This window comes from Lytechinus variegatus, chromosome 14 (genome assembly GCF_018143015.1).
Source record: "Lytechinus variegatus isolate NC3 chromosome 14, Lvar_3.0, whole genome shotgun sequence".
NCBI lineage: Eukaryota > Metazoa > Echinodermata > Echinoidea > Temnopleuroida > Toxopneustidae > Lytechinus > Lytechinus variegatus.
Genome location: NC_054753.1, coordinates 24,827,122 through 24,845,426, shown reverse-complemented (window position 1 = coordinate 24,845,426; position 18,305 = coordinate 24,827,122). Strand labels below are relative to the sequence as shown.

Sequence of the window (18,305 nt, the reverse complement as noted above, 5' to 3'; positions counted from 1 at the left end):
TTGTTAAGTACTGTAGTGCATACGAGAAGGTCGTTCAGCATGAAGAGCCGTCTCTCCTTGCATTTCAACTCCTCCCCTTGTCCATCGTAAGCCTGTAACATGATGTGAACAGCTCTTATTAGATTACATAATCATGGTAAAAAATGAATTAAAGAGCTATTCCCAAGTAATGAGATTAACACAGAATAATTGAAAATTTCAACCAAAAAAAAACTGCCATAAAAATCAACAAATTAATATTTTTGCAGACCCACTCACTGTTCTCCCTGAAATATATTTTATACAACCGTGTACATAAACACTGTCTTCTACAGATGTGGATGTAGGGCAACAAAACAAGCACTTTTCCTCTTTATTGGAAATGTCCTTTATATCAAATAACATTGGAGCCATTTTTTATTGACAGAAATCGATATATCATGTAAGCACATGGATAAATCTTGACTTCTCTATACCAACAGAGAAAATGGGGGTGTATCCCCCTCCCCCCCCCCCCCCGAGGAAGAAAAAAAGAAAAATGAATAACACAACACATAAAAAGACCCCAAACAAACAGAAATATAAAACCCTCAAACAAAACGTTATGAGGCTTATCATTTCCCCTTTCTTTTACTTCTTGAAATATATCCTAAATATTTGTAAATTACTGAAGGGGGGGGGGGGTGTTACGCCCCTGACCCCTAATACATTCCTATTCATTGTAATAACATGCTATAAATGGAGCTAATCATGCACAGACTACGTTACACACGCGAATTCAATATTTACAAATCATACACCGACTGCAAGAACATGTAATCTAATATTGACATCAGACAGTCCAAATATGTGTAATTGATTCAAATTAGACAATGTCTACAGCCATGCAAACACAGCAAATATGAAGCCCAAATACATGTACATGCCATTAATTGAACTATCTATATGGTTACATATAAATCAAAACTCAAGGAAGGTAAATTGAATCCATGGTCTTTAAGAAATATATATTTAATTTCATTTCATATGTTTCTTACATGTTTTGATGACTTCAATAAATCAATTAATTCATTTATTCAAAATTTACACTTAGTAATATCCTCATAACATCATTATTCTGAGGGGCGGGTAAGAAAATTCAAAAGGGAAAAACAGTGATTCATTTGTATTTGCAAGTACACACTTGTAAGATGAAACAATGTATATCTGACATCAAAGTAGGCTTATTTTAGCATATACTGACATTTTGAACGTTTTCCAGGATTCTATTTGTGGTTAATTAAGTGCCATCGAGTCAATCTCTTTCATGAAAGGACTTGTCGGATAAAACGTCCGACAAGTCCCATTTTATCCGACAGTTACTATAGTAACAGTGCCTCTCAGCCAATCAGAATCAAGGAAAGATGTCAGATCTGACAACTTGTCAGACAAAAATGTTGATGAAACGGTCCCAAGGTAACCTCACAGACAAACTTTATCCTTGCTGTTCTATGTTGTAAAAGCATGCTCAGCTCTCTAATTTCTTAAAAAATAACAAAACAATAGGAAGATAAAATTGGCTCATTTTCTCTTAGTCAAGAATCGAAAAGTGAAGATATTGAAAGTAAAAAAATGTATTCAGAAATGCAGAGATGTAAAAAGAAATTTTGAGTAAAGGCAAAATGCAAAGTTAATATTTTGTGTATAAAAATACCCAGCCCCTAAGAAAAAAGAAATGCATTCCAAGGAGAACATGAAAAGGACTACATGCTTGTGATAAAAACAAAAGTTAACTACCTCATACCACAAAACTTTGGGATATGCACTAAAAAGGTGTTGCTATGGAAACCATATTGAGTTGAGGAACCATGGAAACAATACACCACTACATTCTACTGCCCACGTGCCAGCAATCAGTTAACCTTCACAGAGCTATTTGGTCGATAAATCAGAACAGAGATTTGTTCATGCTCTAGTTCTTTAAAAAAGTCAATATTGTTGAAGCCAAGACATTTAGATTTGAAGAGAAAAATGACAACCAAAAGGTTTAAGAAGAATGCCTTTTGACATTGGTAGTCCATATTCTTATATATGGTTATCAAAGAATTAATCCACATTGTCTCTTTTCTTAAGAATCGTTTAAATCTTTCAAGGCCGAATCAGGGAGGGAAAATGTTGAGTGAAAATATGCATTTAGAGTCAATTTCAAGTCAATGCAGGAACTGTCAAATTTACTTCAAATCAGTTTTGAAATAATCTTAAAATGGCGCGAATTACATATTTCTTTATAATCCTCATTCCCCAAGAAATCACAATTAAAATTCTATGTTCATCAGAGGGATTGAATGTTCCAAAAATTACTAGTTAACACGAGGAAATGTAATAAAAAAAAACTGATTGCTGGCAATGAACATATATCATAACCAATGTATTACAAAAATTACACAAGAACTCACTTGATCCTGAAAATGAATATTAATAAAAACAGAATAGGAGACAACAAAAGATGCATTATTAGATACAAGATAAACATACACCATACAATAATGCATCATTCACAGTGAGAACAGTGGAGTGTCAAAAAAAAGGGTTTTACATATATATAAATATATATATTTCATATTCCATTCCCAGTTTAAAAAGAAATGTTAACAGATGATTCATATAGGAAAGTAGATAAAAGGTGGTTACATATATAGTTCATATTCCATTCCCAATTCAAACAAATGTAAACAGATGAATCTCAGAGAGAAGAAAAAGGGAATTACATATATACTTCTTACTCCATTCCAAATGCAAATGTGACCGTATGAATCATACCAAACTGGGACAATATTGGATATCATTAAAGAGAAACATGACGAACAGAGTGGGAAGGTCAATATCATGATTCTCATACTAGGATACAGGAATACATTAAGTGATGCAATTGGAAGACGGGGCGTTGCTATGGAAACAGTATTGATTGAGTACGAATGGATCTATGAAACTGACACCAAAGTTAAGAATAGTGTGAATAATGGGAGACAACAACGCATTTACAGTTATCGATCTCAAGTGAATTTTCTGGGAGTTAACTTTGCTTAGTATTAGTTGATTTAAATATCTACAGGTTGCTATGGAAATGAGTATGAATGGATCTATGAAACTGATACCAAAGGTAATAGTCTAAATATTTGGAGACAACAACGCATTTACAGTTATTGATCTCAAACATCGATCCCTCCAGTGAATTTTCTGAATGTTAACTTAGCTTAGTATTAGTTGATTCAAATATTCAAAGGTTTTAAGAATGTTAGTTCCACTTCAGGCAATTAATGTACACACACAAATAGTTTTCAGTAATCAAAAAAAAAAATTGTTTTTAGATAAAAACTGCAATGGAAGCAGTCAACTCTAGTTGAACGTAGTATTGCTGAGGGTCTTTAATGTGTGATGTCTACAATGAAAGCACATTCTTTAAGGCTACACAAATATTATCAAATTCAAAGAAAATATAATTTTTCCAACAAATATTTTTTTTCAAAAATGTGATGAATGTAATGCTTGAGAAGCATGCTCAAAATACAGCAGCTCTCTTTTATTCCAAGTGATATTTTTTCCCATCAAGCCATTACTGCAGGTAGTTAGAAAGACCAAACAGAGAAGTACACAACAGAGTGAAAACAGATAAAACAATCAAAGTAATTAACTCTTTCATGAGGGATTAGTTGATTTGGTTACCATATGTCAAAACAATGGGATGGAAAAAAAAAATTATAATTCCAGGGGGGCTTACCGATGCTCTGTGACTTCGTGCTCTGACAATCACCTTTGACATTAATCATATAGCATAATAATTTTTTTTGCAGATAATCAAAAGATGATGTCCCCTAATGCTTGGTGAACTTTTGACCTTTGAACTTAGACTTCAGATATGAAGTTCATTAACGGAGGATTGTTAATGTTTCTTTTGTATAATAAAGCACATCATGAAATCTGTTATCAATAATGTCTGGTATATCAATCTCAACAAACTCAGTGATAATGTACAAAAGATTACAAGTATTTTGTACTGTATGACATCAAATCCACACCACCTTATGAACTATATGTAAAATGTGGAGACAGTTTGCAATAATTCTGGCCAGCATTTTTTTTTCTTTTTTTGATTAAAACCTAACAATCACCAAAGTCTGAAACAAAAATAAATGGGCAAAGTTAGTCTACCAATTTATCCATTCATGTCATTCCTAAGATATCTTTCACAAATCATGGAAAATACTCTTGAAGAAATAAAAAATATATATCAGTACCAGATAAAGCAAGCAATCATAAATGTTTTCTTTACTTTGATAAAAAGGTAAGTAGACAGTACTTGATAAACTACATTCGTTTTCACTTTTTGAATCATGACTTTTTCAATTGTAAAAAATTTATCATCTCAGAATGCACAAAATTGGCTGTAAATAAAATTTTTGACAGAGAATACTTTTTTGAGCCCCTTTCAGTTATAGGACCAGAAACAAGCAAAGAATATGCATAAATCAAACTCCCATTCCATTAATTCCAAGAAAAAATATTAAAAATATATATCCATAATCATTCTTCCGCCATGCCATCTCATAGCAAAGATGAATTAGCATTGAAATGACCATGACAATGAAGTAGAATTTCTTTCTGTTAGTGCATTCAGTATGCAGTAATAAAATAGTTTCATTTGCTTTTAGTAGAGCCATGCAATTTCACTTTCATACCTGTTTCGAGGAAAGCCCTCTCAATCGACATCTTTTCTGGGTTGTATAAAAATAATAAACCAAATGCTGAAACCCTCAAACATATTTGAATATGATTGGGGAGGGGAGGGGGGGGGGGGGTCAACCACATTTGAACTAATGGACAGAAGTATATTGTTTATACCCATTTGGCCAAATGGAGATCTAGCATGTTGAGATTTTGGTTGGTATCGAGGAAATATAAATTATTACTCTCAAGTCATTAGTGGCAAGGTTACTTTAAGAACAATGGATGATTAAGCCACAACCATCATTACTTTATTTTCAAGCTATGTGCTACAGATTATCATGTGGCTAAGCTATAAATGCAAGAAGTGTAACAGGGCCCTGTGTTATAAAGAGTTATGATTTATCCAATCAATCTCAATTGTATGGAAATCCATTCATATCATAATTTTTTCTAAAATAAATTTGCACAATCTCCTTCGTATACAAAGCGAATCACACTGAATCTTCAAGAGAACGATGAATGTATGAATATATACGTCATTTCTAGAAAATATTTTGAACAAATTTGCATTTTAGATGTTGATGTTGCTGGCCATCCAGAGTTGTGGTTGATCGGATCAATTGTAACTCTCTGTAAAATGTGGCCCTGGGCCCCATCTTACAAAGAGTTACGATCGACCCGTTCAATCTCAAGTATATGGAAATCCATCAACATCATATTTTTTTCTTTAGGAATTTGCCCAATGTCCTTTAAAATCAGAGAGAAGCAAAATAATGGTCAAGATGTATACATCATTTTGAGAACATATTTTGGACAAACATGCATTTCAGATGTTGATGTTGCTGGCTTTCCATAGTTGCGATTGATCGGATCAATTATAACTCTTTGTAAGATGTGGCCCTGGTGGCCCTGGTCACCAGCCCTCTCCCCAAAAGGAAGATTGGATTACTTCTGTAATAGCAGAGCAAGGGGGTGTTCCACAAAGAGTAAGTGTGACTGAGGTCATGCGCAAGTATCTACTTGCTCACAATACTGAATGCTAAATCTTACTGATTAATATGCAATAGTGAGCGTTCCACGAAGCCGATCTGACCGATGCGGTGGTGCATCAATACAGTTCACAATTGGGAATTTAAAGTGCAATTTTAAGTCACACTTAAGTCTCTGTGAACCCCCCCCAGGTTTTCTGTTTTAACAGGATCTACTCACTGTTTGTAACATATCATCTTGTCTGATCAACCATCGATTCCTTTCCGACGACATCTGGAAAAGAGACAAAAGTAATAATATTCCATTACGGTAAAAAAAGTGGTATATAAAGACCGACTAGAAGTGGTCTTCATGAACACATGGAATACTACTTGAATATATGTTTTAATGGGGAATAATTATTATTCAAGACAAACCTCAGATAGAGAGCCCCTCAGACAGGATTCAAAGTCTTTGATCTCCTGGTTGCTCACTTACAAGCACAGACAAGGCTCTCTTAGCAGTAAGGTAAAATAAATCAATTACTATAAAACCAATAGCACCAGAGCTTATCCCCTGAGGCAACATCCTCAAGCACTTCTCATCTCTAGGAGACTACAAACCCAAGAGCATTACTTGACATTGTGGCTCCTGATTTATGATTGACAGCAAGATTGAACAACCTTGAAAGATAACCAAAGGGAGCCCTCTTAAGGCGACCCAAGTGCATGCATCAACAAGGAAATGAGGCAATGAACTTCAAGATTAGCAGTGATGACGTCATCAATACATTGATCATTCAGACCTAGACAAGAACACTGCCACTAAGAGCACCCCTGCAGGTATACATTCTCAAGACACTTGACATCAGACATCACTTCTTGAGAAGTTTGACATTGACGTTCTTGATAACTGTCTGAAAATGCTCCTTACTTGATCAACATGACTGCATAATTGTCCTACAATGTCTCCACTGGCTACAGAAAGAGAATATTAGCACTGCAAACAATTTAGCAGTGAGCTATTTAAAAGCTGTTTTACAAAGCATCACTTGATGATTGTGTTACTGACTGTAGCCTATTTTGTCGGATATGACACTAGTAATCAGTGCCATATTTTTCAGTGTGTCACCAACTTGGTTACAGAATGGATAACATGGCAAGGGTTTGTTGCCATGTTGTGACCAATGAACAACACATAGATTGGCCAGACTCCCTAAATATTCAGCACTGACTGAAAAAAACAAGGGATCTCTTGTAGGGCTCTATGAAAGATACAAAACTTTGAAGAGGATTTGACATCGAAGTTCCTAATAAGCATGTCTCGGCTCAACCTTCTAATACCTCTTGCTGCGGACACTAGCTAGGTCCTCCAGGTTTGTAAAATTCAATTGGAATAACCAAAGGAGCCTTCAGAATTCTCTTGAGGCTACAAAGTACATAGTGTACCTTTGAGGGGAATTTGGCACTGAGGTTCTTGATGAGTTACTTGGATTCATTCCTCTTCCCAAAATCTTTATTCCTCTTGTTGAGGGTACAAGGTCTCCAACTAGGTGACTTGAAATTCAATGCTCAAATATCAATAAGAACCCCTAAAAATGATATCATTAACATATATACCTTTGAAGAGAATTTCACGTTAAGGTTCTTGATGAGTTGTTTGACGGCATGCCTCTGCTCACTCTGTTTCTTCTTTTCGTTGAGGAACCTGGCTTAGGTCTCTAACTTAGCTTGTTTCAACTCGTAATTATATAAGAATTAAATAATAAAAGGTAACCTTAAAATATTATTGACAGGGTACATACCTTTGAAGAAAATTTGACGTTGAGGTTCTTGATGAGTTGTTTGACGGCATGCCTCTGCTCACTCTGTTTCTTCCTTTCGTTGAGGACACTGGCCAGGGTCTCTAGCTTGGTGAGGGCCAGCTGCAAGGGCATCCTGTCTGGGTGTCCCTGGTGTGTTCTCTTCAACAGATCCTGGATAAAAAACAAAATGTTTCTTCCTTAATTTTCAAAGGTAGAGTGAACATTTTGAAACATATGTGGTAAAGTAGGAGACAGCATGCAATTAATTGCAGTAATGTTTAGGGTGAACTTTTACGAATTTGAGAAAAGTGCTGCTCTATTAGATAGGTCTACCTTGCAAACAGCTAATAGAGTCAATATTGCACAATATTCATAGGTTAAGCGTCAAGTGAAGTATTACATGTATACAAACGTATTTACGAGTGATGTAATGCTTTCGTATTAATATTTCAATTAAAATGCATTTCATATAGACCTTTTCCGTTCCTTACAAAGGACTCAATCACACTATTCAAATTGACAAATTTAAAATCTTTGGGCACCAAGGTCAAACATTTGAGAAACCAATATGATCTTAAGGAGAATAGTATGCAGGAAATTACCAGACCAGCAGAGATAGCCTACTAGAATAATTACAGTAAATATAAGTAATAATTTATTAGAATAATCAATAAGAATGATAAATAAGAAATAATTTTTTCTAAATGTTTTACCTGTAGAAGACAGATGAATTGTGGAAAGCGCTGAACTGGTTTCAACATGAGGCCGTACAGACTCAGTCGGTCACTACTGGATTGCTGACGACTCTGAAATAAAATGAAATGTACACATGGTATTTTAAACCTCTTAAATAAAACTATTCTTGAATGTCCCTTTGAATTTTATGTAACATAAATTCCCCCTCCCTCCTCCCTATTTCTTAAGCATTGCTTTTCTCTCCTTGTTGTTCACCATCCAATTCTCATTTCATCTCCCTCCTTTCTCCTGCTTCTTATCTTCCTTCCTCTTCCTACTATTTCATGTCAATCAGTATCTCTGTCATTCTTATATCGTTACTTTCCATTCTTTTCCTCTCCCAACCTCCACTTTTTCCTCTCGCACTCTCTCGCCCTTTCACTTGCACGAAAATTTCACCCTCTGTATTTCCTCTTCTTCTACAAGCCCCCTCTCTCTCCTTACCTCAATGAATTCCCTGAAAGCTGGTTTCTGTGATGCAGTCTTCTTCACCGTCTCCATGGCATGTGTGAAGTTATTGACGTACGCGCTGTACACCTCCAGCACCATGGCCTTGGAGAACTGTAGGTAGGGTGAGAAAAGCAGAGAATCATTAGACAACAAAGACTCATGCAGCAATCGATAATGATGATGGGTAAAGATAACAGAAATAGTACATTGGAAGTTGTAGAGAAGGGAGGAGGAGGTAAAGTAGGAGATAGAATGCATTCTTGCTTTCAAAGGAATAACCTTGGAGATCTGTAGGTATGGTGAGAAAATCAAGAATCATTAGACAATTTGAAAGTGGGAAAGACCAAAGCAGAGAAGAATAATTGAGGAAAGAATTAAAGGATGGAAGTTGGAGCAGGTTCAGGCAGGGGGGAAGACGAAATTAACCACTCGCTTCCAGGACCATATGCCTTGGATAACTGAGGGTATAGTGAGAAAATCAAGAATCATCAGACAGTTATGAAATTTGAAAAGACCAAAGCAGGGAAGAATTGAATAAAGGATGAAAGAAGTTGGAGCAGGAAGGGGCAGGGGGTAAGTGGACAAGCAGTAGATGAAATGAACTAAGCCCTTCCTGGATGAAAGCCTGGAAGAACTAAGGGTATGGTGAGAAAATCAAAGAATCATCAGACAGTTATAAAAGTGGATAGGACTAAAGCAGGGGAGAATGATTGAGGAAAGAAATCAAATAGAGGATGGAAGTTGAGCAGGTAAGTGGACAAGTGGTAGATAAAACACTTGCTCCAAAGACTATAGCAATGGAGATCTGTAATTATGGTGAGAAAATCAAGAATCAATTCGAATTTGAAAGTGGGAAAGACCAAAGCAGGATGAAAGAAGTTGGAGCAGATCTGGGCAGGGGGGTTAGTGGACAAGTGGTAAATAAAATGAACCAACTGCTTCAAGGACGATAGCCTTGAAGAACTGAAGGTATGGTGAGAAACCAAAGCAGAGAAGAATGAGTATGGTGAAAAAAGAAGACACAGAGATCACAAGGTTGAGAGTGGAGGAAGGGGGGGGGGTTGAGTGGGTGATAAAATGGTAGATAAAAACAAATCTAAGCTAACTTAAACCTAGCTGAAAGCCTGTTTCCTTTAAACTCTTTAATCTAATCACTGTACACATGCTCTATTGATTTCAATCATACTCCAATTTAACACGACTTCCAGTACGGCAGCGCTTCTATCTTTCACACGTAAACGCGCCGTCCCTGGCCGGAATACAGCCTTATTGATTCTCATAAGGGAAAGCAGGACCATTTTGCGGAGATTTTTTTCATTATTGAATGCAACAAGGTGTTATGAATTTGTTAGCAGGCATTGATTTTTCAAGGCGAGTGAGAAATGGATACCTTGTGTGTACCTGAACTAGCAAAGCTGCCTGGTGTTTGAAGGTTGCTAAGTCATCATTTTGTGATAATCATTCCGCAATTTGTGGATTGATATAAAACTTCGATTCAGAGCTAGTCTTGTAACTATATTACATCATGGATGAGGAAAAATAAATAATTCTATATGCACTTCTTAATTCCCCACTGCATAATTGCGTTGGCCCTGGTATCAGGAAAGTCGGAAAACGAAAAGCTTTGACATCCTTAATCATGCAAATAAATGTAGAGACATTGCAAGATTATTAACCTGCTGCCAATCAAAAACAGAGATTCCCTGTAGAAAATTTACAGGAACTATAGAATTCAGTGGTCATTGGGTTAGTGTTCTTTCATCATTATCAGATTTCTGATATCATTTTAAATTTATAAACATCTGGGCCCCGTCTTACAAAGAGTAACAACTGATCCAATCAATCATAACTCTATGGAAATCCATCAATGTCATAATTTTTTTCTACAGGAAATCTGCACTATGTTCTTTGTGACCAAAGAGAAGCAAAGTGAATTTCCAAGAAAACCATGAATGCATGAATATACATCATAGCTAGAAAATATATGGAACAAACATGTATAATAGATGTTGACTTTGCTGGCCATCCATAGTTGCAATTGATCGGATCAATCGCAACTCTTTGGAAGACGGGGCCCTGTAAACGACCTTTAACTTAACCGGGGTTTGAGCCTGTACATCGATTCATAATTCCCCCATACAGCTTGGATTACAGGCGCACGCCACAATGCCTAGTTTTTATTTGAATACGTTTTGATATGGTCGAACAGCAAGATCAGAATTTCCCATCAAGGAAATTCATGTCTGAGCTTCTGTAACTGACAGATAAAGTTCACCTGTATGTGTGTCCTTGATGACCGATCAGTTTATTCATTTTTATTTAAAGCTAAATGAGAGTAGTTGCAGTAAAACACTGATTTCGTGAGAAAGTCTGTAAAACAAAGGTTAATTATTACCATATCATCGTGGATCTAGATCTGGTACAGTTACATAAACTGAACTTTGTGAAATCATAAAATCTAAGCTGAAAAATGATCACACTGAAGATCGCCAACACAGATAGGCACACGTGGGACAGTGTATATTATCTTGCTGGAATAAAGATGGAAGTGCCTGAATCCGCACTTATTTTGCTTTATTTCTCAGCAATTACACAATTTCTTCCAGAATCCATTGCCACATATATTTTATTTATATAAACAGACACTTGAGTGGTCATTATATTGGATACTATAAAGAGTCATTTTTGAGATCTTTACCACATCTGGCATTTATCTTTAAACTTCAAGGTGTTGTATGTCATCTATAGATGACAAAGTATGGTGCCATTGGCTCACCATTGTCCTCACTACTTTGAATCCACTCCAAAAAAAAATTTTACGGCAAAGAGCCCTGATACTGTCTCATTCTGTTACTGAAAATAATCTTACAAATCTTGGGATTTGACCCAACTTCTGCCTGCCAGGAACCAAATTGACAATCAATTAAGACTTCTCGCAGAAAGGTTCACATTCCAAGGTGTCATCAATATTCAAGTTAGTTGTCGCATAGGCCCCCTCGCCTTGCAATATACAATGTCCCCTTTGGGTGAAAGGCTTTTTTTTACAGCATGTAATATACTAAAAATCTGACGTTTCATTAGCGGTACTTCAAGTAGTTGATATTAAAAAGAAAACACCATAGGTGTATTGATTTGATAGATTTGCTTTAGGAAATGTGCCATCAGCACGTGTAATTGAACTCCTTTATTCACAATATCTGATATTGATTGATATACCTGGGCCCGTTGTCACAAAACAAGCAGTCAGGATTAGATCTAAAAAATATCAATAATTTAAGTATCAAAATCATGAGATCTGACTGCCTGTCAGCACGTATGCTATAAGACTTGGAAATGATTTTTTACAAATATTTTTGTTAATAATTTTCATGTTTTCTGTAGTCAAGACTCAAGAACGCCCAAACTAACTCTGTTACGACATCACATATCTAAAACAATACAAACCTACTGAATGTATGTAACAAGGAACCTGCTATAAAGAAAGATGATGGGGAAAATATTTATAACAATGTATAGAAAAAAAAAGTGGAAGAGAGGGAAGATTAGAGAAAGAAAGAGCAGACATTAGAGAAAGAAAGAGCAGAGACAGAGAGGAAGAGAAAAGGGGGAAGGTGAAAACAACACTTAAGTGAAAATTGCTGTACATAGGTGAAAAACTCAAAAAAAAAAAAGAAGCTTCAGAGAAAAAAAGCAATTACAAAAGGCTATATTCTGCATGGACAGAAATAAAGAAAGGGCATGATGACATTTCGTAGCAGCAAGCCTAATGTTTTCAACTCACCGATGCAACGAAAACATCACCGATCTGTTCAATGTTATCCCATTCCTTTATCCTACTAGCGAGGGCGATCTGGAACATTAGATGACATTGGTAGATCCCCCTCACACGGTAGAAGATCGTCTTTACCTTCTCCTTCTCCAACAACGGGGGCTCACTCTCAAGAAGAGGCTTCTCGTAGGCCTATAGATCAACAGTAAACGAGACATTACAAATAAAAATAACAATATTCCGGTCTGGTACAATGCAAAGCACTGTGTCATTGTCTGATATCTCTAGCACATGAATTATATGATATTAACCTGGGTTTAGCTCAGCTGCCTTATCAATTTAATTCCTGCCTGGTACTCATGTACTTCACCTGGGTTGAGAGAGGCAAATGGAATTTAATGCCTTGCTGCCGTGGGTATACAAGGATAGAACAAATTAAAATTTTTGTGTAAAATTTCATGTGAATAATTTTTCTGTTCTTTTAGCTATAATCTATTCACCACCTCATGACAAAATAATATCACATCAGTTGTACAATGAAAACTGTTAGATTTTTTTTCCAATTGGAAAAAAAACTATTGAGAAATTAGACACATCAAGATGTCATGAGGTTTTTTTCTTAGTGACATCAATGAAAGAAAACGTCTGATCATACAGCCAATGCTACTAAAATTTTCAGGTTTCAGTACACATGCATTTTCCATGTACAACAAATAAATTTTCATAAGAATTATATCAAACAGTTATCATTTACTCATGTTTTCATTGCCTTTTCCACTTTTATACCCTTATTATTATTATTTCCCAGAACTTTCTGATATTGTTGCATTATCACCACCTACAAAATCTGTCAAACATTAATTTTCCAGCTACTCATACTGATATTCAAATATCAAATAACTCTACGCCCCCTTCTTTGACTTTCTTTGTTCTTTTCCCTCTTCGCTCCTCTATTTTATTCTTCGGGGAGATCCTGGAGTATTTGCTTCTGAGCAAGATTGCCTGTAATTTACGTCACAACTCCCTTCTCCCACAAAATGCCACAATATAATCTTCCAATCTCGATGGCAACGGTAGAAGATCTTCCTACACTTAAACTCCTACTCGTTCTCCTAACTATGGGCTTTTCTACATAACGCCCATCTACGGCTGTCCTTAATAAAAATTAAAAAAAATTGAAAATATTCTGTTAAAATCTGGGAGAGTATTTACTCTCATCCATATTCTTACCTCGGGTTTAATTCAAACTGTGGTCTAAAGTTGTGGTTTAACTATGGATAGCCAATGGTGACATAAAAGTTAGTATATTCCATATAGATATTTGATTAAAGGCAAAGTATTGTATGTCAACATGACCAGACAATATTCCTCTTCCAGTATGACATGACATTTTCATGTGAACAGTCATGCATGGGTGGTTAAATAGCAATGTCAGTAAAAGAAAATTGCAAGAAATGGCTAACGATCATGGCCATCTTGTAGGCATATATTCAACAATTTCAACAGGTGGTTATAATTTGAATTGAATGCTTAGGGATGCATCATGATATGCATAATGAGATGGATCATTTGGACACTCAATTTTAAGATGAAGCTTTCCAATCAATAGCGTGCAAGAGCAATAGGAATGTTGCAGCCTGGGCAGTCATTTAGACAAGTGGCTCGATATTTCCAAGTTTCACCAAAAACAATTTCAAATTTGAACCAGCGGTATTTGGTTACTGATGAAGTTAAAGACTGCCCTAGGAGTAGTCAACCTAGGGCCACCACAACTGCAGAAGATAGGAGGATAAGGATAATTTTCTTTTGCTTATGCCAAGATACTGAAATTTGACATTTTTATTCATCGACTAACTTTGACTTAAAATTCCAGTGGAATAGTGATGCATCCAAGGCGGATAACTTTCTTTTGACTTTTAGAGTGGTAATTGACTTTAAGTTTGCTTTAATCGTATACAGTGTATATTGGATCTTAGCTATCTTGGTCTTATTGAGAAAAAGTCTCTGCAGCCTGCATTTTATCATCTATTTCTTCTCTGGAATGTTCCATTATTTCACAGGGTGTTCTCACCTGGACTAGCCTTTGGAGGGACATCATATAATTCCTCTCACTGTCTACAATGGCCTGCACCACATGTCTCCTCCCGATCTGCTCCAGGGAAAGCCCCTCTGGCTGGGGTGGAAGAGTCGGAGGTGGGTGCTTCATGTGGGATAGCTTTACATCAATGTAATGAATGTCATCTTTATCTGAAAAAGGTGGTTATAGAGAAAGAAAAAGAATATTGTTAATTCAAATCAAGGCATTTTTATTGCTTTGGGCAATGTCAATGAAACAGGGATGCTTGTTAGAATGGCTGAACAAGTCTACAATTACAATAATCATCCATACTTTACCTTTTTTCATATCAAAGGGATACAATACAATGTGCATGATAATTGCGACGACCTAAGAAATAAATGAATACATAAATAAACTGAGAGGGCCTGGCTGTACAAAATACCAGACATGCATTCTTTTCAAGCAAAATCAACATCACCATCATCAGAAAATACTACCATCCCCCTCCCAAAAAAAAAAATTATATTGAACAAGCACAACATGCATGCATGCTTTACTGAGCAGTGGTGATGTGTATTTTGTCAATGTGCATAACATCCATTTCCTTGGGAAAGATTTGCACATCATCATGCACATGCTGAGGACAAAAAATTGATAAAACTTTCAACCTTTCTCCATAATTCCATGATAAATACCAGAAATTGAATGATAGAAAGTTTAAACAAATGGCCTCTACAAGAGTGTAGTTTTGCCCCCTGTTACCCATCTTTCCCCCATCTTCTTCTCTTCCTCCCAATCTTTCTTTCTCCTTCTCCCTCTCTCAACATCCATTTTTGTAACTGCAGAATTGTTTGAGCTTTCCCTGACATATAAAATTGAAAAAAGATGTTTATCCTCAAATTGTCGAAACACATCAACAGACCAGCATTTTCATGTCCCCTCTGATAGAATAACAAACCTTTCCTGATCTAACCAGGGAACATGGCTCTCACTTGCAAGTGGCTCTCACTTGCAAGAACCGTCTTAAAAATAGGACAAATTTTGGAAAGTGGGTTTATACCAATACCATTTGCATATTGATCATTTAATCTCTTATCAATGCAGAAGGATTGTAGGATTTTAGATCACATGACCTTGACAACCATATCATAATGACAAAGCATATTGATGAAAATGATGATGATGATGGTGGTGGTGGTGATGAACACGTAATGATGATGATGAAGATGATGATAATCTATCATGGAGCATTGTGGCCCAGTGGATTAGTCTTCGGACTTTGAAACAGAGGGTCGTGGGTTCGAATCCCAGCCATTGCGTAATTTCCTTCAGCAAGAAACTGATCCACGATGGGCTGCACTCGACCCAGGTGAGGTAAATGGGTTCTGGTAGGAAGTTTTATTTCCTTAATTCCGTAAGAAGCTGTGTGCGCTATGAACGCCTAGCTTAGCCGGGTACCGGTAATATAGGAGCGCCTTGAGCACCTAACAAGGTGGATATGTGCACAATATAAATATCCTATATTATTATTATTATACCTAATGACAATGTTGGTGGTGGTAGTGGTGGTAACGGTGGTGTTGATGATGATGACAAAGGTGGTGGTGGTTTTGATGGTGGTGTTTATGATGGTGGTGGTTGTAGTGGTGGTGATGATGATGGTTGATGTGGTGGTGGTTGTGATGGTGGTGGTTAAGGTGGTAGCTGTGGTGGTGGTGGTGTTGATGATAATGATGATGGTTGTGATGGTGATGATCATGAATATGATGATGATTATGTTGGTGGTGATGCTGATGATTACAATGTAAGATGATAATTATTGAAGATAAAATGAAGTTCACTAACCTCTAAACCCAAAAATCTAAATCTATCAACATTCTTTTCTCTTTATACCTTGTTTTTATTTCAAAATAATTTAAATGTATCTTTACTTTTTTTTGTGCTTTTTGACATCAAATCAAAATATTTGTTTTCTTAATATACCATATTCATTGCCACACTTGATACCATGGTATCTTTTTTTAAACCTTGGTCATCATTGTCAAATAAATGAGAATATTGCTGTCATGGGATAATCATTAATTAAAGAATTGATTAACATAATCTTTAGTGGCATCATATTTTTTTTTGCTTTAAAGTGATTGCATTTCCATTTGCTCATCTGACTCTGAGAGCCTTGTCTGAATTGAAATGACAATGAGAAAAGGAGAAACACATTTTTTTCTGTATTGACATATTCATTTCATCTTGCAATGTCAAATTTGCCTGCTTTCATTTATATTTTACTTTAATCTTAAAAAAAAAACAGGCCGCCTTTATCCCACTTATTTTCTTCTTCTGTTCCTCAACACAGATTTCCTCCATTAAAATCCATACTTTCAGAAAAACTTTTCTCTATTTTCATTTGTAGTCTTTTTTTCCACGAAGCTCATATTTAATCATCTCCTGTCTACACATGTTGACAATTCTTTCTTCTCCCTACTGTCCTTGTCTTAACAAATCAATTCAGACATTCTGATTCATCTAAGTTGGAAAAGGAACTAACAAAATTGTATTTTTCAATTACCCTAGTTTTCACAAAATCAAAGGAGCCCTTTCAACTTGCCGACATCAATAGAATCTGTCTCCATCTTTTCTCATTTCTGTTTCTTTTCAAGAAAGAGTATTTCTTTGTCATTTTTATTTTAAGAAGCTCTTTGTTGCAAACTGAGTTATGCTTATTTAATTATATATAATCACTGCACAAAGTCGTATCTTGATTATAACCTTGACCTTTTATCTAGTCTTGAATACGTTTTTCTTTCTTCCTTGAGTCAAGTATATACAGGCGATTCAATAAGGCTCAGTGGAAAGTTTTATATGTAAATAATAAGATAATGGACAAACTATGTTTATTTTAAATTTGTGTAACCCCTTAGCCAAAGTATGAGTATAACACCGAAGTACACCTCTTCATCATCACAACTGACCAGGCTTTTTTTCAATTTGTGTAAATACAAGACTTCAAGAAAGTTGTTTTTCTAGTGAAACTACTTAGTACACAAATTAAATTTCAAATTCTAAGTAATGAACGAAAGAGGACAAAGCACTATCAAAATAATTGACCATGCTTTTCTAACATTCGAGCATGCGAAAATGCCTTTAATTATTATAATGCAGTTCTTGTATAGGGCATATCACATTATGACATAACGTCTCTATGCACTTCCAAAGTACTTGGATGTTATTACACTGGCTTTAGCCCCGCAGCCTTTTACAGTGTGGTGCAGCATTTCAAGGAATAAATTCCTGCCAGGTACCCATTCACCTCACCTGGGTTGATTGCAGCACAATGTGGATCAATTTCTTGCTAACGAAAAATATGCTATGACTAGGGTTCGAACCTATGACCCTCTATTTTAAAGTAAGAAGACTGACCCAATGGGCCACAACGCTCTTTTTCATGTGCATCGAAAAGGGTGACTGAGGAAATGTTGAATACCGGGTAATTGTAAATGTGAACTGGGCATGTCTTTCTACTTTCTTCTCCTGCTTCAAGCTCAAGCACTTCCCATCTTGCATCTAGGTTCCCCCCGCATCTTGTAAATGTCAGCAACTTCAGAACGAACATAGAACTCGAGAAGTGCCTTCATGACAGTAATTACATTTCAGTTCATTTTCCTAATGTCATAATTTCTTGACAACCTTTTCATCATGCTGGATATTCAGAGCCCTCTATAACCTCAAGAAAAAATATATGTCCCCGCCTTTGTGTTGCAAGGAACTTACACTCCGCGTCGATAGCGAGTTATGAAAGTAATGCTTGAAATGTTCATTTCAATTACTCTACTTTAACG

At 36.0% G+C, this 18,305-nt stretch overlaps 1 protein-coding gene across 1 annotated transcript in view; it reads right to left on the bottom strand.

Annotated features, from left to right (window-relative positions):
- Positions 1-18,305, bottom strand: part of LOC121427695 (rho guanine nucleotide exchange factor 10-like) — a 145,385-nt gene that overhangs the window by 12,127 nt on the left and 114,953 nt on the right. The window contains exons 10-17 of the mRNA XM_041624218.1: positions 14,482-14,657; positions 12,423-12,602; positions 8,636-8,752; positions 8,170-8,262; positions 7,457-7,627; positions 5,893-5,946; positions 3,737-3,769; positions 1-92 (exon numbers count right to left, since the gene is read on the bottom strand). Coding sequence (XP_041480152.1) covers positions 1-92; positions 3,737-3,769; positions 5,893-5,946; positions 7,457-7,627; positions 8,170-8,262; positions 8,636-8,752; positions 12,423-12,602; positions 14,482-14,657 — 916 coding nt within the window. The remainder of the gene's footprint in view (positions 93-3,736; positions 3,770-5,892; positions 5,947-7,456; positions 7,628-8,169; positions 8,263-8,635; positions 8,753-12,422; positions 12,603-14,481; positions 14,658-18,305) is intronic.